The sequence below is a fragment of the Sus scrofa genome, chromosome 1 (assembly GCF_000003025.6).
Source record: "Sus scrofa isolate TJ Tabasco breed Duroc chromosome 1, Sscrofa11.1, whole genome shotgun sequence".
NCBI classification, from domain to species: Eukaryota; Metazoa; Chordata; class Mammalia; order Artiodactyla; family Suidae; genus Sus; species Sus scrofa.
Window position 1 is genome coordinate 95,708,873 of NC_010443.5, and position 23,916 is coordinate 95,732,788.

Consider the following 23,916-nt stretch of genomic DNA (forward strand, 5'->3'; position numbering starts at 1 on the left):
AATATATGACTGTGAAGACTCTTAGGTGGCCTCAACCCAGCATAAGGAATGGCTAGGATGCATTCCCAGAGGCTCACTGGGAAACCTCAACTCCTTATCCCACACTAAAGTCATCCAGACAGTCAACTGCCTTGATTTATCTGAAGTAAAGAAACTGCAAATTAATAGAACATATTTACTGTTAATAATAAGTTTTTCTAAGGTAAAACCTGGCCTCAGGGCCCTCACTTCTAGCCAGTTCCTCCATCTTATCTATCTCCATTTCTGAAACCCCAATCCATAATCAGAAAAGTCCTCCAAAAACATTCCCTTATGGAGTTCCCTTGCAGCACAGTGGGTTAAAAAGCCAGTGTTGTCACTGCAGCAGCTCAGGGTCGCCGCTGTAGCACATATTTGCGCCATGGGCCGGGAAACTTGCACATGCTTCAGGCAATCTGAGAGCCCAAACATATACATAATCTCCATCCTCTAACCAAGGACGAAACTGAGACCCAGTCATAAAACATGAATAGAAATACATAGGTGCAAAAAGTGTTACCCAACCAGAAATGTGCAAATAAATGCAATAATCTCCAAATTTGCACTCCAGGCTGATTAACTTTGATTCTGAGGAATAATACCAAGTGATAAATTTTTTTCATTCCAGAAATCACTCATCCTCCATGTCTCAGTGATTCAGGCTTCCCTGACCCCTGAAATATGTGACTCTTGCTTCTACTTGTTCCTATTGACTCTATAAAATGGACAATTCGTATTGACCTTGAGGCTTTTTCAATGTTTAATTTAAATTTATTTAAGTTTTACATTCAGTTTTAGTTTCATCAGTGCCATTTCACTGAGGCCAGCCCAAGTTCAGTATATTTTGGGTTATCTGTATTTATTGTCCATGACTTTTGAGCATGAGAATGTTTTTATGGTCAAATTTCAGGATTATACATGTATTAAATGTTGGGATTTTAGAACCAAATAAGAAGTAGTTCTTCCAGTACATGTTCACCCGAGTTCACTGCCCTTTTTTCTTTTCTAACTCACTGATTTCTTACTCAGCTTGATCCAATGAATATCTTGCATGAATTTTCAGCACAGAGGATATTCAGGACTATTAGATGTGAAACAGTTAAAATGACATTCAGCTGAGCTAGATCAATAAATCTGAACCACTGAAACTAAATATCAACTAAATCAAGAATAAAATTTATGTCTACACAATCCTACACACAAATGTTGATAGTCGCTTTACTCATAATTGCCCCAAACTGGAAGCAACCCTCAACAGGGAAATAGGCAAACTGTAGTACATACATATTATGGAATATAATTCAGCACTAAGAAGAAAGGAGCTATCCAACCACAGAGAAAAATAGGAGAATCTTAAGTGTATATTGTTAAATAAAAGAAGTCAGTCTTAAAAGGCTATAAATTGTATCATTCCAACTATATGACATTCTGGAAAAAGCAAAATTATGGAGACAATGCAAAGGTAGGCAGTTGCCTGGTGTTCAGGAGAGCAAAGAATGATGAATAGTGAACTTTTCATGTCCGTGAAACTACTCTGTATGACACCGTAACGGCAGGTGCCTGACATTACACATTAGTCAAGATCCATAGGGAGCTCCCTGGTGGCCTAGCAGTTAAGGATTCAACATTGTCACTGCTATGGCTCAGGTTTGATCCCTCACCCAGGAACTTCCGCATGCCAAGGGTGTGGTCAAATAAAATAAATAAATACCAAAACCTATTTCTTTTGTGTGTGTGTGTGTGTGTGTGTGTGTTTAGGGCCACACCATGGTATATGGAGGTTCCCAGGCTAGGAGCCAAATGAGAGTTATAGTAGCCAGCCTACACCACAGCCACAGCCATGCCAGATCTGAGTGACCCACTCCACAGCTCATAGTAACACTGGATCCTTAATCCACTGAGCGAGGCCAGGGATCAAACCCGAGTCCTCATGGATCTTAGTGGGTTCATTAACCACTGAGCCACAACGGGAACTCCCCAAAAGCCATTTTTAAAAATTACTGAAACTACCCTTGGAACATGGCATGCCTTAGCTTTCTAGGTAATTACTAGAAACAAGTTTTTAGTGATGTGATCACTTCAGCAAATGGGCTTCTGTCAAACTGATTCTTAGCAATTTGGCCTGCTTTCTGCTGAAGTGCCAATCTTTCTGTTCCTCAAACACACCAAGCCCTTCCTAGCCTTGCTGCTCTCTCTCCTTCCTCCAGCCACCTTACCCTTGACTTTGCAGCTCAAATGCCCTCTTCTCAGAGAGGTCCCAGATAGTGACTCCATCCCCACATATACATCCGGTGACTATCCAATCACACTGTGTGGGAGGCAGAATAACAACCACTGCCACACGGAAAGATGCCCAAGTCATAATCCCTGGCACTTGTGAATGTGTTATCTTTCACAGCAAAACTAAGTCTGCAGTTGTGATTAAATGAAGGCCTTTGAGATGAAGAGATTATCCAAGTGGACCCAACATTAACCACAAGAGTCCTTAAAAGACAGAAGCAAGAGTGATACGATTACTGATGCGATTAGTGGCCTCTTCAGGGCCACTAGCCAAAAAACGAGGGCAGCCTCTGGACGCAAGAAGAGGCAAGAAGCGGAGAAACAGGCTGATTTCTCCTAAGCCCTCAAGAGGGAATGCAGCCCTGCAGATACAATTTTACCCCAGTAAGATTTCTGCCATCCAAAACTGTAAGGCTGTTTGTGTTATTTTAAGTCACTAAGTTTGTGGTGATTTGTTATAGCAGTAACAGAAAACTCATACCCTCTATCTCCTTCATTACAGTCACCAAGATCCTTAACGTGTATGATATATTTATCTGGCACCATGGGTCTCACGCACTAGACTATAAGTGTCCAAAATCTGGTGTCATGTCTAGGCACTCAGTAAACACTCACCAAAATCAGGTTTTCTTACCCCAATCCTAATGGGTATCATCATCTGGATGTTACAGATGCAGACACAGAGATTCAGAGAGGTAACACCACCAACCCAAAGTCACACAGCAGTAGCATACATAGCTGAGCAGGGCTTCGAAACCATGCTCACCCAGGGCTGAAAGCTGTACCACTGAGCCCTGAGCTAAAAACTATGGAATTAGCCTCATGATAAAAGTACAGAGATCCCTGTGTGGGCACAGAGAAGTACTGTCAGGGCTGGTAAGACCAGGACTCACAGAAGGGGGACATTCTGGAAGCCCTGAGGAGGAATTTTCTAGCTGGAAATGCAGGGGTGGAGACAGTTATTTTTGTTTAGGTAATTTGAAATTTTTTGTCTATCAAGTAAAATTTAGAACCCATGGGGATGAGAGTATAGTTTATATTCTATAAAAACTTCATATAGTTTAAAAAATACATATTATATATTCTATTAAAATTTTATATACTATATAAACTAGAGAGGAAGTTAAAAAATGTGGAAACTGGAAGTTCCCCTTGTGGCACAGCGGAAACAAATCCAACTAGTATCCATGAGGATTCGGGTTCGATCCCTGGCCTCTATCAGTGGGTTAAGGATCTGGCATTGCTAAGAGCTGTGGTGTAGGTTGCAGACGTGGCTCAGATCCTGAGTTGCTGTGGCTGTAGGGTAGGCTAGGAGCTACAGCTCTGATTCAACCCCTAGCCTGGGAACCTCCATATCCCGAGGGTATGGCCCTAAAAAGACAAAAAAAAAATGTGGAAACCATCAACAGAAGCTGGTTTGGGAGTTCCCATCGTGGCACAGTGGTTAACCAATCCGACTAGGAACCATGAGGTGGCGGGTTTGGTCCCTGGCCTTGCTCAGTGGGTTAAGGATCTAGTGTTGCCGTGAGCTGTGGTGTAGGTCGCAGACATGGCTCGGATCCCACATTGCTGTGGCTCTGGCATAGGCCAGTGGCTACAGCTCTGATTAGACCCCTAGCCTGAGAACCTCCATATGCCGCATAAGTGGCCCAAGAAATGGCAAAAAGACAAAAAAAAAATACATTTATTATAGAAAATAGAAAAGTACAGATAAGCTTTTGGAAATAATTATATTTTTCATAGTATATGAAACCCCAGAGAAAACAACAGTTAACATTTTACTGTAAAACCACATATATTTTCCCAATGACATATGACTAGGTTTTTACATTTTCTAAATAAAAATGAAGTCTTATTCTACAAGTTAGTAACTTTTTAAACTTCATATATTATAAATACCTTCAGTGGTACTTGTTTTAAATCATAATTTGTAGTGATTAGTCTTGTTCTAACAATGCCTTAAAATTTTTAAAGTGATTACCACTCATCGTTTTCATTACAATATCATTTTAAAAATTAATTTAACTGCTGGAGTTCTTGCTGTGGTACAAGGGGTTAAGAATCTGACTTCAGTGGCCCTGGTCACTGTAGAGGTGCAGGTTTGATCCCCAGCACAGTGCAGTGGGTTAAAGGATCCAGCATTGCTGCAGCTGCAGCTCGGATTCAAGCCCTGGCCTGGGAACTTTCATATGCCTCAGGTGCAGTCGTAAAATAATAATAATAATAACAATAATAGCAGTTCCCATTGGGGCTCAGTGGTTAACGAATCCAACTAGGAACCATGAAGTTGCAGGTTCAATCCCTGGCCTCGTTCAGTGGGTTAAGGATCTGGTGTTGCCGTGAGCTGTGGTGTAGGTCGCAGATTCGGCTCGGATCCTGCATTGCTGTGGGTGTGGCATAGGCTGGCGGCTACAGCTCCGATTAGACCCCTAGCCTGGGAATCTCCATATGCCGCGGGTGTGGCCCTAGAAAAGACAAAAAGACAGAAATAATAATCATCATCAAAATCGTAATCATAACTGCAAAAAACACTACAATATTGACATACTAATACCTTACTGACAAACCCACCTCCCCCATCCGAGACATGGTGGCTCTAGGATTGGGCCAGATAGCAGTATCCTTGTTGCACAACAGGAAGCCCAAGCCCAGAGTGGTTAGCTGGGTGGCTTCAGGCAAGCTGCTCACCTCCATCTGAGGCAGAGTCAGGTGGAGACCCCAAATGATACATAGCCCTGGCTGGGAGGGCTGCGGCTGCCCCTGGCTGCTGGCCTCTCTCTCCCCACTTCCTGTTCTCTCAATCACGATTCCATACAAATAGCTATAGCCATGTAATACTCAGCCTCTCTCAGGCCCCTCTCCTTCAGGCTTCTAGCTTCCCCTTCTGCAACCACACCCAGAGGACTGACTTCTTTGCCTTCAGAGAGCAGACGGGCTCCTAGCTTTCTGGGCCCTTGGCCTCTGGGGCCTCTTAGTTTAGTTTCTGTAGAAGGGGCCGCCTGGCTCACAGGCAGGTGCCTGTGTCTGTAGCATATCTGCTCCCCTTGACTTAGAATTGAGGATACCTGGGAGGAACATGAGGGTCCCTCACACACAGACCCCCCACGAAAGTGCCACACCAACCCAGGTAGGCCAGGGAGAGGTCTGTCAGCCAAGAGAGTATTCCTGAGCCATAGGTGGCCAGAATCAAAGGTGATCACTCTTCTAAGCAGGAATTACGTGGGAATCCTAATTAAACAGGTAGGTGCTAACACAGGACCATTAGATGAAGAAGCCTGAACTGGGGGCCTATACCACAGCCACAGCAACACCAGATTTGAGCCGCTTCTGCAACCTACGCCATAGCTCACAGCAACACCAGATCCTCTGAGTGAGGCCAGAGATCGAACCTGCATCCTCATGGTTCCTAGTCAGATTCGTTTCTGCTGATCCACAATGGAAACTCCTGGAGAAGAGTTTTTAAACCTTGATGTGTAATAGATGAAATTACAAAAGGTAAGCTCAACAAACTTGACTGTATAAAATGTTTGCAGAACATATATACAGGAGTTCTCTGGCGGCACAGCAGGTTAAGGATCCAGCATTAAGGATCACTGCTATAGCTTGGGTCATAGCTGTGGCACGGGTTTGATCCCTGGCTGCAGAACTTCCACATGCCGTGGGCATGGCCAAAACAACAGCAACAACAAAAATACACATACATGTTTAAGTGCAATGATCATTTTACAGATGAGGATACGAAGCTTAAGAAGAGTGAGTAATCTGAGCAAGGGCACATTCCCCCCCAGCTCAAAAGGAGCAGAGCTGGATTTCAACCAAGGAATGTCCAAGGCAAAAGCTTGAGTATGTAAGGAATGCCTTTCACTACTGCATGCTAGTTACTGGAGGCTAGAATGTGTGAATTACACACACAGCTGTGTGTACACACACACACACACACACACACACGCATATATACAAGATTAGACATTCAAATATTTGTAGTGAATGACAAAGAATACCTTTATCATTTAAAAAAATACATGTAAATTTATAAGTAAAGCATGAGGAAGGAAACAAAGCCATTTGTAAAAGAGGAAATACAACAAGAAAATAAACAAATGTTCACTCACCCTGGTGGTAAAAATACAAATGAAAGTTTAATAAGGCTCTATTTTTGCTTAATAATAGGGTTTCACTGCCATGACTGATGCAGTGAAACCTATGATCTTCAGAAATTTTGGGGAACACTGAGAATACATCTGCCCTTTAGGAAATCAGTTTGGTTCCATATATCTAAAGTTTTTAAATGTCCTACTGTTAATAAACTCTATTTTCAGTCATTGACCAGCCATCACTGTGAATCCATTATGTACCGCTGGAGGAACCAGACAGAAGTGTGGGTCCTGACGTTACAGGTGGCCGTGCCAGCCCTGGAGTGCCCAGCGTGGGACTTCACGTATGTGAGTGGTAAAGACTGCCCTTGTCTAGACCACTGCTGTTTTTGGTTTTTCTATTACTCATGGCTGAACCTCATCTTACTTATTTGGAAGGTAAGTGAGCTTTCGCCAGTTGGTGTCTGCTTACTTAGTAGGGTAGGAGTCAAGATCACCAAACCAGAGGAAGAATGTGGGAGGGAAGTACAGATCTAAGGGGAGTGGAAAACAAAAGCAAAAAAGGAAAATAATAGGTGCTGGTGAGGATGTGAAGAAATAGGAACCTTTCTGCACTGTTGGTGAGAATGTAAAACGGTACAGCCTCTGCGGGAAACATACGGCAGTTCCTCAAAAAATTAAAAAGCACATTTTTGTATGACCCAGCAATTACACTTCTGGGTACATACCAAAAGAACTGAAGGCAGGGTCTTAAAGAAATATGTGGACATCCATGTTCACAGCAGTCTTATTCATAATAACTAAAACATGGAAGCAATTCAAGTATCTATCAGTGGATGAATGAATAAGCCAAATGTGGTATGTATACACAACGGAATATTATTCAGCTTAAAAAGTGAGGAAATTCTGACATATGCTACAACATAGGTTACACTAAGTGTTGTCATAAAAGGACAAATGTTCTAGGATTCTACTTCCATGAGGTACTCAGAGTAGTCAAAGTCATAGAGATAGTAGATATGTAATGGTGGTGGCCAAGGGCTGGGGGAGGGGAGAACGCGGAGTTACTGTTTAATGGGCATAGATTTGCAATGTCACAAAGAAGATAAGAGTTTTGATGGATGGTGGTGATGGTTGCACAGCAATGTGAATTATTATTATTATTTTTGTCTTTTTAGGGCCACACCCACAGCATATGGAGATTCCCAGGCTAGGGGTCGAATCGGAACTGTAGCCACTGGCCTATGCCACAGCCACAGTAACACCAGATCCAAGCTGTGTCTGCAACCTACACCACACTTCCTGGCAATGCTGGATCCTTAACCCACTGAGCAGGGCCAGGGATCGAACCTGCGACCTCATGGATGCTAGTCATATTCGTTTCCGCTGAGCCATGATGGGATCTCTCAATGTGAATTATTAATACCACTGAAGTGTACATTCACAAAAGGTTAAGGTGATGCATTTTATGTCATACATGTTATACCACAATTTTTTAGGTGTGGTATCAGACTAAAAAAAGGCAACAAAAATAGTTAATATGTGGAATGCAGATGCATGGCCCCTGAATACTACGTATTGTGCAGGGGGTAGAGGCCAGGGGGTGCCCCTTGTAACATCAAGTAGGTGAGAGTTTAGTGTTCATTTATTCACTTGCTAAACATTTATTGAGCACAAACTCTGTTCTTGGAACTGTGCCAAGCTCTGGGGACACAAAGGTAAATAAGACAAAAGTGGACCATAGTCTACCAAGGAAGACGAGCAAAGAAATAGAGGATTGAACACAGAGGGGTAAGTGTGCTGTTAGAAATATGCAACATGGAGAGGGTGTAGAGAAAAGAGAACCCTCCTGCACTGTTGGTACAACCACTATGGAAAACAGTATGGAGGGTCCTCAGAAAACTAAACATGGAACTACCATATGACCCAGCAATCCCTCTCCTGGGCATATATCCAGACAAAACTGTCATTGAAAGAGATACTTTCACCCCTATGTTCATTGCAACACTATTCACAATATCGAAGACATGGAAACAACCTAAATGTCCATCGACAGATGAATTGGTTAATGTGGTATATATAACACATCGCTGTAGAGCAGAAATTGACTGAACGTTGTAAACCAGCTATAATAGAAAAAATAAAAATCTTAAAAAAAATAAAAGAAATATGCAACAGACTTTCAGAAAAAGTCTCCTATCCGAGACCTAGAGGTAGAAGTGGAGGTCAATGCAGAGGCTTGGGGAGGGGGCCAAGCAACACCTCCCCACCCTCCTCCTTGACCACGCTGTAGCAAGTAGTTTTGGGTGGCTGCACCTCACAGTGTGAGTGCTGAGGGTGTGAGGGTGTGTGTGTGTGTGTGTGTGTCCCTCTCCTAAATTATAGTTAGGGTGTGTGTGTGTCTCTCTCTGCTAAATTATAGTTGTAACAACAGTGATGTCATTATAGTACCATTCTTGGGGACTTATAAAAGCACTTGAAACTGGAAAGTACCCCATAAACAAACAGTAATATGTTTAAAGAATAAATAAATAGTCACCTGGGAAAAAACATTGAAGATGAAAAATCATTTAAAATATTTAAGAGCCTTAAAAAAAAAAAAAGAACAGCAAGTAAATATAGCATTTATATATCTAAGAATATTCCTTTCTTTTACTTTCACAAATATTTAGCTGTGATCACTTCTGTTAAAAAAGAAAGTCTTCCATGGATGCAACCCCTAAATGTCCATCAACTGAGGAATGGATAAAGAAGGTGTGGTACATACATACAATGGAATACTATTAGGCCATAAAAAATGAAATAATGCCATTTGCAGCAACATGGACAGACCTAGAGATTATCATACTGAATGAAGTCATAAAGAGAAAGATAAATACCATATGACATCATTTATATGTGGGATCTATAAAAATGACTCAAAGGAACTTATTTATAAAACAGGAACAAAGTCACAGATTTCAAAAGCAATCTTATGGCTGCTATAAGGGGAGCCTTAGTGGGGAGGGAGGAATTACAAGGATGGGAATATCATACATACACTACTGTAGAAAATAGATGATTAACAAGAACCTCCTGTTCTTGTTCCCCTCGTGGCTCAGAGGAAACGAATCTGCCTAGCATCCATGAGGATGCAGGTTCAACCCCTGGCCTGTTCAGTGGGTTAAGGATCCAGTGTTGCCATGAGCTGTGGTATAGGTTGCAGACACGGCTCAGATCTGGTGTTGCTGAGGCTGTGATATAGGCCAGCAGCTATAGCTCTGAATTGACACCTAGCCTAGGAACTTCCATACGCCGTGGGTGTGGCCCTAAAAAGACGACAAAAAAAAAAAAAGAAGAACCTACTGTATAGCACAGAAAAATCTACTCAATAGTTTGTAATAACCTATATGGGAAAAAAAGAATGAATATCTATGTAAAGCCGATTCAATTTGTTGTACACCTGAAACAAATACAACATTGTAGGTCAACTATACTGCAATAATTTTTTTTTTTTTTTTTTTTTTTTGTCTTTTTAGGGCCACACTCGCGGCATATGGAGGTTTCCAGGCTAGGGGTTGAATAGGAGCTGTAGCTGCCGACCTACACCACAGCCACAGCAGCTCTAGAACCGAGCCGCATCTGCAACCTACACACAGCTCACAGCAGCGCTAGATCCTTAATCCACTGAGCAAGGGCAGGGATCCAGCTCACATCCTCATGGATCCTAGTTGGGCTTGTTAACCACTGAGTCACGACGGGAACTCCCAAATAAAATTTTTAAAAAGAAAAAGAAAGGAAGTCTTCACTTGATTTGTAATCTACCAATCCGTCCATTGTGGCCTGGTTTAGTGTTAAAGCAACAGCTGTATCTGACAAGTGAGCTGGAAGGCTATATAACAGTTCCCAAAGATAGATACAGATGAACGCTATGGATTTGTGCACTGGAGTTTAAAACTGCCTTGTGCTGCCTGGCACCTCCTTACACATACGAATAGGGAAAGTATTTAAAATGAGGGCATTATGGCCAACTGGGGAAAAGCTTTCCTCTTTTCCTGAAGAACAAACCTGTTTCAGATGTGTTGAAATCTGCTCCTTAACCTTGTCTAAACTTCAGCCCAAAACACACGAAGTAAAGCAGCGTTAAACAAACAGGGCCATGGTCTAATGTTTCTTTGAGAAGCCTCCTTTTCCCACTTTCATCACATACCACTGTTTGGGGAACAAGAAGCCCATGACTGGGAGCGAGGTTCTGAAACCCTTGTTGGAGGCTGTGAGACTCACAGCAGCCATGTGAACACTGGTGTTCAAAATATCTGGTTTCCTGCTGCCTGACTTTTCTGGAGAGAGATCACTTAGCTTTGCAGCTGTCATGGATTTTCATGGCATATGAGAGGCTTTAAATTCCTGGCAACAACATCTTAATTAAATTAAAGCATTCTCATTTATTTTGTTGGAAAATTTTTGTTTTTGTTTTGTTTTGGCCGCACCCAGCATATGGAAGTTCCCAGGCTAGGGACTGAATCTGAGCCAGAGCTGTGATCTACACCACAGCATAGCAACACCAGATCCTTAACACACCGCGTGGGGCTAGGGATCAACCCTGCACCTCCTCAGCAACCCAGGCCACTGCACCTGGATTCTAACCCACTGGGCCAAACTGGGAACTCCTTGTTGGAAAATTTTAAAATAGTTTGATTTTTTTTAAAAATTACAGGAGTTCCCTGGTGGCTCAGCAGGCTAGGAATCCAGTGTTGTCACTGCTGTGGCTCGGGTCACTGCTGTGGTGTGGGTTTGACCCCTGGCCCGGGAACTTCATGATGCTTCAGGGTAGCCAAAAAAAAAAAAAAAAAAAAAAAAAAAAAAAAAAATTACAATGGCTGTCATTCTCTGAAGCCAACCAACAGTCCCTCTTATTTAAAATTCCCAATTTTTTTTTTATCAAAACTGGAAATTTCTAGTGTAGGCAAGTAAAGAAAAATGTCACCTACTTTCCATTCAGATGAGCTTTTCAGTAGTACTAAACTTAGATGATATTTATACTGTAACAAAATATATACAAAAATGGGTATTCTGACTACATGTAGGAGATAGTAAATAAGAATTACAAATTGGAGTTCCTGTCGTGGCACTGCAGAAACGAATCTGACTAGGAACCATGAGGTTGCAGGCTCAATCCCTGGCCTCGCTCAGAGCGTTAAGAATCCAGCGTTGCCATGTGCTGTGGTGTAGGTCACAGATGCAACTCGGATCCTGAGTTGCTGTGGCTGTAAGCCAGCAGCTACAGCTTCAATTCAACCCCTAGCCTGGAACCTCCATATGCCACAAGTTCAGCCCTAAAAAGCAGAAGAAAAAAAAAGAATTACAAAAATTAATTACAAAATACCTATTAGTTGTACAAACAGAAGTACTTTGGATATTGCATATATTTGGGGGGTTTTTTGTTTTTTGTTTGTTTGTTTGTTTTTGCTTTTTTGAGCCTCACCCTTGGCATATGGAGGTTCCCAGGCTAGGGGTTGAATTGGAGCTATAGATGCCAGCCTACACCACAACCGTAGCTACAGGATCTGAGACTCATCTGCGACCTACACCACAGCTCACAGCATTGATGGATCCTTAACCTACCAAGCAAGGCCAGGGATTGAACCCACAACCTCATGGTTACTAGGATTCGTTTCTGCTGTGCCATGATGGGAACTCCAGTTCTTTCTTTCTTTCTTTCTTTTTGCCACATCCACTGCATGGCCAGGGATTAAATCCTCAACACTACAATGACAATGCTGGATCCTTAATATGAGCCACCAGGGAACTCCTTGCATATTTGGATATAACCAATATTCTGCTTTGACTGACTGATGACATCTATAGTTGCTTTTACCAGAAAAATCCATAAATTAATATGCATCCATACACACTTATACCAAATTTGCATATACCAAGTCTTTTTTACTTTAAAATGAATTTTATGTGTATTTATTTATGCATATGTTGTATATATTTTTAGGCCTTTCCATAATGGGTATCTGTCACATCAAACTTTTTTTTTTTTTTGTCTTTTTGCCTTTTCAGCAAAGTGGGATCCAAGCTGCATCTGTGACCTACACCACAGCTCACGGCAATGCCAGATCTTTAACCCACTAAGCAAGGCCAGGGATTGAACCCGAAACCTCATGGTTCCTATTCGAATTCGTTAACCACTGCACCACGACGGGAACTCCCGTCACACCAAACTTTGAACTCAATATTCACTATGTAAGTCCAATCTGTGAATGAACTGTTGTTTGTGAGGGAAAAAACCTGATACAGTGGAGCATTTTTTAAAAGTCTCTGAGAAAGGTGAATAATGCCTACACACACACACACACACACACGCACATACACGCACACACACACAAAGAATTAGAAAGTCCAAGAAAAACAAGAATGGATTTCTAACCATACTACACTGCTTAGCTTTGAAGTAAACAATCTTTACATACTGTGACCCCATAAATAATGATTATATTGTTTTTCATTACAAGTCATTTAGAAATATCTGTATTTTTTTTAAAGAATATGCTTGCATTATCTAGACTTTTAAAAGTTTGTTAACATGTCGTATAGCACTGGGAACTATATCCAGTCACTTATGATTGAGCATGATGGAGGATAATGTGAGAAAAAGAATGTGTATGTGCATGTGTGTGTGTGTGTGTGAGAGAGAGAGAGAGAGAGAGAGAGACTGGGTCACTTTGCTGTACAGTAGAAAATTGACAGAACACTGTAAACCAACTATAATAGAAAAAATGAAAATCATTTTTTAAAAGTTTGTTAACAAACTTTTATTCCCTTTCCATTTGTTCAGGTTTTGTTTTATGCATTTCAAAAAGAATTTCTTACTTTCCTTAGAAGAATAGGTCCTATGCCTCTCTTATTAAATTTTTAAGAAACTAAAACAAGAAGAAAGGATTCTTGAGTTCCCTCGTGGCTCAGGAAGTTAAAGATCCAGCACTGTCACTTCATGGCTCTGCTTGCAGCTGTGGTGTGGGTTAGACCCCTGGCTAGGGAATTTCCACATGCTTACGGGCTAGGCAAGGCAAGGCAAGAAAAAGGATGTTGATAATTATTTTAGGACAGAACCCAGTGGCTGCTCCTGAATGAACTGGAGGGAGTGATGGACAATGACTTTACCTTGCATTTTGCCACCAGACAGGACAATGCAAAATTGCCCTCCAGGTGTGTTTCTAGGCACCTGTTTCCATGACAGAGTATTACAAAAGAACATGAGATGAAAATGAAGGGTCTGTGTGATAATCTATTTTCTTCTTTGTTTATATAAGAAAAAAGTAGCCTCGCACACTGTACAGAAAAAAGCCAGGGAGCAAAGCCATATACAATGCCACCTCAAGCTCTGGGAAGGCCCAGAATGACCAGATTCCAAAGTGATCAGAGGTTTGGAGCAGAGGGACCGTCCTGGATTTCCAGGGACAATGAGCAAGTTCAGCTGGCCCCAGCCTTTCCAGGTCACTCCCTGGCAGAGCAGAGGAGCCAAGACCACTGCAGGGGCAGGGGCAGGAGCAGAGGAAGTGCAAGACAGGCACTGGGAGGCTAGTCTGGGCCAAGGGCCGTGAGAATCAGGAAGGCCAAGTCAAAATAAGGATCTAGGAGTTCCCATCGTGGCTCAGTGGTTAATGAATCTGACTGGCATCCACTCGGATGCAGGTTCAATCCCTGGCCTCGCTCAGTGGGTTAAGGATCTGGCGTTGCCATGAGCTGTGGTGTAGGTCACAGATGCAGCTCGGATCCTGCGTTGCTGTGGCTGTGGCGTAGGCTTGCAGTTATACCTCCAATTCTACCCCTAGCCGGGGAACCTCCTTATGCCACAGGTGTGGCCCTAAAAAGCAAAGAGGAAAAAAAAAAAAAAAAGATCTAGAGGACATCAAGGGCCAGGCTGGGCCTCACACCTTAGTGAGGAATGTGGGAATCTCCTGAGGTGAAAGGCTATCTCTCTTCTGGAACAGGTTCTACAGTCACCTGGGCATGTCCCCACTAGTCACAGGCTGAAGGCTGGGCTTTTCCTTATCCTGTCGCCTACTTCCCTGAAGCTCTGGAAACCACATCCATGGCCACTGTCTCATTCTGACAAGAGACCTTCAACATTAACCAAGATAGGGAGTTCCTGTCATGGTTCAGCGGTAATGAACGCAACTATGATCCATAAGGACTCAGGTTCAATTCCTGGCCCCGCTCATCGGGTTAAGGATCCGGTGTTTCTATGAGCTGTGGTGTAGGTTGCTAACCCAGCTCGGATCTGGCATCGCTGTGGCTATGGTGGAGGCCAGCAGCTGCAGCTCCAATTCTACCCCTAGCCTGGGAACTTCCATATGCCATGAGTGTGGCCCTAAAAAGCAAAAAAAAAAAAAAAAAAAAAAAAACATATTAACATAGATAAACACAGTACCGCTTAACCATATGACCACTGGGAGAGCAACAGCACACAGGAGTGTTTGCATCAGGCAAACTCAGTTGGGGTCTCAGTTTTAAAGAACTCTGACTGTTCCCTTTTCAAACAGATCCACCAAAGGTTTCCTTTAAATAATCTTTCCATGGGGCATTTGAAGAAAATTATTTATGAGCATGTGCTGACTCATACCTTTTCAGGAACTTGTACCTATTTGACCATGGGCTACTCCTCTCCCATGGGACATTCCTCTCCTGGCCTGCAATGGCCTCTGTGAGGGTTGAATCCCTAACATCTCTGACTCTCTTCATCTGACCCCTCTCTTCCAATGCTGAAACACAGGTATTCACAAAGACTGCCTCTCTGGGGACCTCTTATCTCTTGATTCTTTCAACTTGAATTGTCACCTCTGTGCTGAAAATAGTTGACAATCACAAGTGCTCACTATGTGCTCAGCACATACCAAATTCTGATTTAATCCTCACAACCGTCCTATAGTGCAGACATTGTTATTATCCTCATTGTTCTACACAGAAAAACGGAGAATGGGAGTTGAAGTAATTTGCCCAAGGTCACCCAGCTATAATGGGCAGATCTGGATTCACACTTGACCAGGCACCACAGAGCTTCTGCTGCTAACTCTTCCGTTGTACTTTATGCTGTCCTATGCACTCTCTTGCCTGGACACCCTTTCCAAGCTGCCAGGGCCATATCTACCAGCTCTCCAAACCTATAATATTGACAACTGAGCACCTGCAACTGATTGTTAAAATATTAGAATGTTCCCAAACTCTGCTGTCTGGCACCCTGTTCCCTCCCTATATCCAGCAACCCTGGCAACGGGCTGGGAGGCTGGTTCAGGGTGCTGCTGGCCTTGGTCCTCACAGTGCTACCCCTGTGGTTAAATATTGTCAATATCACTTTTGCCTCCTCCTCCTCTCCCCACAAACCAGTTCCTCATTTCAACTTCCTTATTTCTGGGGCCCACTCCGCATTCTCCTATTCACCTCACACAGAGCCTCCTCTAAGCCCTGCTTTCCCCTCCCAACTACCCAACAATTGATGACCTTGTCCTATGGCTTTGACTTCTTCTACCCTCTGCCATTCCCCCATCTGTCTCCTCCTGTCCCTTTCCTATGCTTTCCACCCAGGAACAGACCTTGTCTACCCCTGGCCCAGTTTTCTTAGGCCCTGCTGGACTCTCCCATCCCCCTACCCTTTCCTCCTCTACATCCCTGAGGACTGGCATTCAAGGCCAAATCCTGCCCTCCCTGCTGGCTTCCTCATGAGGACTCTACCATCAAACCAAGGGCTGGTCTTACCTCCTACAAATGCCACCTCCACCAGAGCTCATACATAGAAGGTATTTTAAATATTTATTAAATTCAATCAACTGATATCTACTTGTGTTTCCAAAGTTTTCTACCTTATACAATCACAACCTTCTTGTCCTTGAAGCATGAAAATGATTGCCATCCCCTCGATGCTAATAACAGCCCTGCCCGCACCCCCGAGCCCTAAGAGTGTGAGGGTGCCGAAGGTAGGCCCTGAGGCCTTCACCAGTTTCCCTTCTGCTCCTTTTCTCCCCAAATCCAGGCTGACTTTTCCATCTGCCTGATTCCTAAGCATCCATATGCAAAGAACCATTGCAGTGCTGGGGGCTCAGTGGATGGTGGTACCCAGCACAAACCCCAGAGGAGCTCATGGTCAGAGCTGAAAAAAGAAAGATATCCACATCAAGAGTCAAATGATGCCCCCTCATCTACCTCCGGAGGTGTCAAAAGGACATTCACTGAGCACCAGCCTCATCAAAGGCACTCACTGAGCATTTGGTGGATACAGAGTCCTATTTAATAGCTCTACAAACTTGGGAATGTTGCTTAACCCTTCTGCCACTTGGTTTCCTCATCTCTAAAACAGGATAGTCAGTAAGCAGTGGTAGGTGTGAGATGTAAGTCAGATAACAGTTGTGAGAAATAAATGAGTGGTATGTACAAAGTATTTGGAACAGTGTTTGCTACAGACTTATACATAGTAATTTAGCTATTATTGTTTTTTATTATTTGACATAAAGTATTACAGGAAATTAGAGATGGAAGATACCTTTGCAAACTATCTCTTAGGGTCTAATATATTCAGAAATTAAAAGCCAAGAGGGGGGAAAAAAGTATAAACCCAGAAAGGTCTCTCCCCTGGACCTTCACCCAATTTCTAACTCCCAACCTAGGACTCATGTCTCCCTTGGAAAAGACTTGGGGGGTGGGGGCTGCCTGGGAGCCCTCTGAGAGTGGAGGCTGCTGCTGCTCTCATCCCATTACACGCCCTGTCACCCATACAAATCCACTGTAACCATCTGCTGAGAACCACTGTGCATCAGCCCGAGCAAGGGGCAGGGGCACTGAAAGCCAGCACAATACCTGTCCATGAGGTGCTCACATGCTTGTAGGCCCCCAATCTCAAAACCAGAAACTGACAAATGCTATGAAAGAACAGAACATGTGCTTATGGGGGCACCATCACGAAAGGCTTCTCTAAAGAAGGCAGAGGCCTGAAAACTGTGTGTCACATTTTGAGGTGAAAAAGGTAGGTCTTTCTGCCCTGCTTCCCCCCCCACCACCACCACCACCCTGTTACCTAGTCAGGGGACCCCAAAGTCCTATATTCTACACAAATAACTCCCAAGCCTTCTGGAGGGGCCAGCTGCCAGGCTGTTTACCATTTTTGTTTGGTTGGTTGGTTTTTGGGGTGTTTGTTGTTTTGGGTTTTTTTTGTTTTGTTTTGTTTTGTTTGTCTTTTGTCTTTTGTCCTTTTACGGCCGCACCCAGGGCATATGGAGGTTTCAAGGCTAGGGGTCTAATTGGAGCTACAGCTGCCAGCCTACACCACAGCCACAGCAACAACAGATCCGAGCCGTGCATGTGACCTACACCACGGCTCATGGCAACGCTGGATTCTGAACCCACTGATCCAGGCCAGGGATTAAACCCGCAACCTCATGGTTTAGGATTCACTTCCACTGCACCACGACGGGAACTCCATGTTTATCATCTTTGTGAAGCTTCCACCGCTCTGTACCCTACAGGTGGCCAGTGCCCCAGAAGAATCTCAAAAACTCCAGAAAAAGGGGCCTCATAAGGCAAGGTCTAAACTGTGTCCTGGAGGCTACAGGGCCAGGTTTCTCCACCCATAGAGGGCAGAGACCTGCTGGACAGCTATGAAGCTAAAAGGGGGCGAGCAGCGTCCCAAGAAAGAGATGGGGCCCTGTGGCAGCAGTAAGTCAATCTTGAGACATCCTGCTTCTGCCTTAAAGGGATGAGGGTGGTTTCTCCGAATGAGGGGTTACCAACTCTTTCGGGAGTGAGAAGACAGGAGGGAAGAGGCTGGACAGAGGGAGAGGGCAGGCGGACCTGCTGCCTCCTGGCTGGGCTCCATCCTCCGGCTCGGATACCCTGACCAGCTCGCAGGGTTTCACACACGCACCCGCGGGGGCAAAGGCCGGGAGGCGCTCAGGAAACCCGGCTTCAGGACCCGGCAAAGCTTCTGCTAGAGAATCTCTCTATGGTCTGCAGGGGGAAGTCAGGCGCTACCGAGGCCCGGACAGGCTGTGGACCTGGAAAAGTCGACCAGACCCGCGAAGCCCACCCCAGGTTCTCCACCCCACGTGCCCCCAATCCGCTCACGGCGCAGCCTCGGGGGCCACCAGCGACTCTCCCCTGGAGGGTGGCTTCTCCTTTTGGGTCTCGGTTTCCCCAAGAGTGATATGCGGGAGGAATGTCCCGACTCTAAGGTGGCTTCGGCTACACCCAGCCAGCGTGTCCAGGAGCGCGGGCGGCCCAAAGAGGAGCCTGGGGACCCGCGGGCGTGCAGGGGCTGGGGACAGGGCAAAGGGGACGCAGAGGCGCGTCCGCTCAGGTTCTGCCCGCGAGCACCTGACAGGGGGCCAAGGTTCCCCTCAGAGTCCTGGCTCCCGAGCCCGACGTTGGACCACCGGCCCCGCGGACTTACCCAAAAATTCCCCTTGAACAGTGAGCCCGTCATGGCCGGCGCGCGGGGAGCAGGGCAAGTACAGCCGGAGCAGGCGCGCGGGGACCGGACTGTCACAGGCAGTGGACGCCGCTGCCAGACCAGGGATCTAGGCCACGCCCCCGCCGCCGCTTGCCCCGCCCCGCACCCAGCGCCCCGCACCCAGCGCCCCGCACCCAGCGCCCCGCACCCAGCGCCCCGCACCCAGCGCCCCGCACCCAGCGCCCCGCACCCAGCGCCCCGCACCCAGCGCTGCGCGGAGCGGAATGGAGTCGCGGCCCGCAGATTGGAGCTCCGCAGTCAGGCATCAGTTAGTTAGTCCTACATCCCTCTCCTTCGCGAGGCCTTTGAGGATCGGTCCTGTCGCCTCCCCGAATTAGGCCCCATTCCTGCCCACAGCCCCCTTTTCCCTCGACCCAGCTCCTCGCGGAGAAACCCAGGCTCAGCGTGGTGGTTGAAGGAGTCCCTTCCGGATCACAGGTGATCTCGGGGTCCCCACGTCGGATCTGTGAAGCTTGAGCCCTGACAATGCCAGCGGCCGCGTCAAGTGTGCACGCACGCTTCAGCAAGTTAAGTGCAGGATCCCTGAGGGGCCACAGATAAGCCCCTGGGCACATTTTAGTCTAAAAGACATGGAAAAGTCATTGATACCGTTTCCCCTTGACTCCAGGTCCCTCAGTGAGATCCTTACAAGGTGTCTGGGAACTCAGCTCCTTCCCGATCTTTCCCCATTCTCAGGATCCAGACCTAAGACTATTCTCCACCAATCCCACTCCAACAGTAAGAGCCCGAACTTTCCTCTTCCTCCACGCTGCCTCATAAACACCCTCATAAACATAATCCAAGGCAAGTCATCCCTGCATTGTAGTAATATGGCACTCTGGGACAAGTATGGCTCTGTGCTATACTTTCTGATTCAAAACTGAGGCACAAAAAGGCTGATTGCCTTGCCCAAGATCACAGCATATTTAAAAGATGAACAGCTCTGCCCTTCTAAACAGGACAGGAGCCAAAGAGGTCACTCCTGGGACAGATCCACTTAAGGAGAGAAGGATGAAAGTCAAGAATGCCAAGGAGTCCCTGCTGTTGCTCAGTAGTAATGAACCCAACTAGTAACCATGAGGACATGGGTTCCATCCCTGATCTTGCTCAGCGGGTTAAGGATCTAGAGTTGTCAAGAGCTGTGGAGTAGGTCACAGACACTACTGGGATCTGGCATTGCTATGGCTGTAGTGTAGGCCAGCAGCTATAGCTCAGATTCGACCCCTAACCTGGGAACTTCTGTATGTCACAGGTGCGGCCCTAAAAAGACCAAAAAAAAAAGGTGCAAAAATTGAGTGCTCAAGCCCAGCCCACAACCTCAGGCCTGCAGAGGCAAGTTTTGCTTCCCAGGTTCTAGCTTTCTTCAGACACAGTGAAAAGACAATTGCCAGGGTAGTCTGAAGGACAGCTGTAAGGTTCTGCCTGGTAATACCACCCCTAATCCCCACTCCCTCACCCTCACCCCAAGCCCCACCCTGTTTGTAGTAAAATCCCACAGTAGAGTCATCCTCAACAACAAAGATGAGAAGTAGCCTCCAGCTTTGCCTGGGTCACTCAAAGGACATACATCCATTCATCTGGTTGTTCATCTCCTTGCAAAGCAGTCCAGTTAGAAGAAAGAAAGGGAAGCCTGGCAGCACCATCAGAAGCAACAGAGGCCACAGTGGGCACAAGAAGACAAGCTAAACAGCAGGAGTAAGAAATAATGCCAACTGGGGAAGTGCCACAGACAGCATCAAGATTTTTCCTGGAAGTTTTGAATATCTTGGAAAAAATATTTTAAGTACAATTCTAATTGCTAAGTTTTCATTTTTAACATTTTAAAAAATCTCTCATGGGAGTTCCCGTAGTGGCTCAGTGGCTAATGAATCCGACTAGGAACCATGAGGTTGCAGGTTCAATCCCTGGCCTCATTCAGTGGGTTAAAGATCCAGCGTTGCCTTGAGCTGTGGTATAGGTCACAGACACAGCTTGGACTCTGGTGAAGGTCGGCGGCTATAGCTCCGATTAGACCCCTAGCCTGGGAACCTCCATATGCCGTGGGTATGGCCCTAGAAAAGGCAAAAAGACAAAAAAATAAAAACCTTTCATGGTACATAGTGCTTGATTTGCCTGCCTCAGACCTCAAAGATCCCTGAATTTTAACTCTCTTCTACCACCTGGTGGTAATATTGTAAATTGCAAGTGTTTGTCCACGCTTCCAGAAAATATTCCTTATTCATTCCTCATTTACTAAGCTCATCACCTGGACAGGTGTTGTTAGTAAAAAGACAAGTAATATGTGGAACACACCCTCACACCATGCACAAAAATAAACTCAAAACAGTTTAAAGAGAAACATAAGACAAGACACCATAAAACTAGAAGAGAACATATGCAAAACACTCTGACATAAAGCTTACAAATATTTTCTCAGGTCAGTCTCCCAAGGTAAAAGAAATAAAAACAAAAATAAACCAATGGGACCTAATCAAACTGACAAGCTTTTACACAGCAAAGGAAACCATTAAAAAAAAAACAACCTATGGAATGGGAGAAAATAGTTTCAAACGATGAAACTGACAAGGGCTTAATCTCTAAAATATACAATTTATACAGCTCGACAGCAAAGAAGCCAACAACCCAATTGAAAAATGGGCAGGGAGTTCCCGTCGTGGCACAGTGGTTAATGAATCCGACTAGGAACCATGATGTTGTGGGTTCCATCCCTGGCCTTGCTCAGTGGGTTAAGGATCTGGCATTGCCGTGAGCTGTGGTATAGGTTGCAGACACGGCTGGGATCCCACGTTGCTGTGGCTCTGGTGTAGACCGGTGGCTCCAGCTCCGATTAGACCCCTAGTCTGGGAACCTCCATATGCTGCGGGAGCGGCCCTAGGAAAGGCAAAAAGACAAAAAAAAAAAAAAAAAAAAAAAAAAGAAGAAAGAAAGAAAAGAAAAATGGGCAAAAGACCTGAATAGACATTTCTCCAAAGAACATATACAGATGGCCAAGAAGCACATAAAAAATGCTCAACATTACTGATTATTAGAGAAATGCAAATCAAAACTACTATGAAGTACCACTTCACACCTGGCAGAATGGCCACCATTAATAGTAAGTCCACAAATAACAAATGCTGGAGAGGGTGTGGAGAAAAGGGAAATCTCCTGCACTGTTGGTGGGAATGTAAAATGGTACAACCACTATGGAAAACAGTATGGCAGTACCTCAGAAAACTATATATAGAACTACCATATGACCCAGCAATCCCACTCTTGGGCATATATCCAGGCAAAACTTTCTTTGAAAAAGATACATGCACCCATATGTTCACTGCAGCACTATTCGCAATAGCCAAGACATGGAAACAACCTAAAGGTCCATCAACATATGAATGGATTAAGAAGATGTGGTGTATATATACACAATACAATACTACTCAGCCGTAAAAAAGAACAAAATAATGCCATTTACAGCAACATGGATGGAACTAGAGACTCTCATACTAAGTGAAGTTAGTCAGAAAGACAAATACCATATGGTATCACTTATATCTGGAATCTAACATGTGGCACAAATGAACCTTTCCACAGAAAAGAAAATCATGGACATGGAGAACAGACCAAGGGGGAAATGGAGAGAGTGGGATGGACTGGGAATTTGGGGTTAATAGATGCAAACTATTGCCTTTGGAATGGATAAGCAATGAGATACTGCTATATAGCACTAGGGACTATATCTAGTCATTTATGATGTAGTATGATAATGTGAGAAAAAAGAACATATATTTATGTGTGACCTTGCTGTATGGTAGAACATTGACAGAACACTAAACCACCTATAATGGAAAAAAATTAAAATCATTTAAAAAAAAAGACAAGTAATATGTGCACTACAGCCAAACGTCTATAACAAATTTGGGACCTTTTACTAATGAAGTTAAATGATACTACTGCAAAAATTATGGGATAATGCAATTTAATAATCAGTACATATAAGGAAGTCACTGTTAATATTTTGGCATTATCTCTTCCAATAATATAAATTTGCATAATTAAGCACTTAATATTTCATTAGTATTTTCTAAATTTTATCTTTTGCTTCCCTAGGTATATGGAAATTTCCAGGCTAGGAATCAAATCAGAGCTGCAGCTGCTGGCCTCTTCCACAGCTATAGAAACACGGGATCTGAGCCTTGTCTGTGACCTACACCACAGTTCATGGCAATGCTGGATCCTTAACCCACTGAGCAAGGCAAGGGATCGAACCCACATCCTCATGGGGTTTGTTACTACTAAGCCACAACGGAAACTCCTAAATTTAATACATGTTTCCTAAGAAAAAGCTTGATAGCACATAGTACTGGCCAAATAGAACAGACACTCTTTCATGTAAAAATTGAAACTCTCTGTGGAGAGAAATTTGCCCATGTCAAATCAGAAATACTCCTATATTTTGACCCAACCCTCCCATGTTGAAGATTTACATGCAAAGTGAAAATGTATACACTTACTTACAGCAGCATGGTTATTCTAGCAAAAGATTTGAAAGAATTGAATATCACCAGTGCAGAACTAGCTCAAAAATTGTGAAGTATCTACACAATGAAATCATATTTAAGCATTAAAAAAGTGAAGAAGCTCTGTGCTTTCATATGGAACAATTCACCACTATTAAGTGGGGGGAGGGGTGCAAAACAAACTGCCATTGGGTGAGGAGGAAAAATAAACAAACACAGGTTTTAAATGGCTCCCTGTGAGGAGGGCAGGGGGCAGAGGGACATAGGAGGGATCATCTACTTTTCACTCATGCCTTCTGACCCTCTGGATGTCTATAATGTGAGTTTATTTCAAACCCCTCGAAAATTAAAAAGAAAACCCTCAGTATCATTTTTTTAACTTTTGCATAATTTCCCAATGGATACACCCATACTTCCTTACCATTTCCTCTAATGCTTTTACAATTATTACTCTGATAAAATATCTTTTATATAAATCTTAAAGTTCTTCATAATGGAATTAAAGCTCAAGTAATATGGACATTTTTAAGGTTTCTGACAT

The 23,916-nt window shown here is 44.2% G+C and overlaps 1 protein-coding gene across 1 annotated transcript in view; it reads right to left on the bottom strand.

Annotated features, from left to right (window-relative positions):
* Positions 1-18,955, bottom strand: part of PSTPIP2 (proline-serine-threonine phosphatase interacting protein 2) — a 96,372-nt gene extending 77,417 nt beyond the window's left edge. The window contains exon 1 of the mRNA XM_021092533.1: positions 18,817-18,955. Coding sequence (XP_020948192.1) covers positions 18,817-18,849 — 33 coding nt within the window. The 5' untranslated portion in view covers positions 18,850-18,955. The remainder of the gene's footprint in view (positions 1-18,816) is intronic.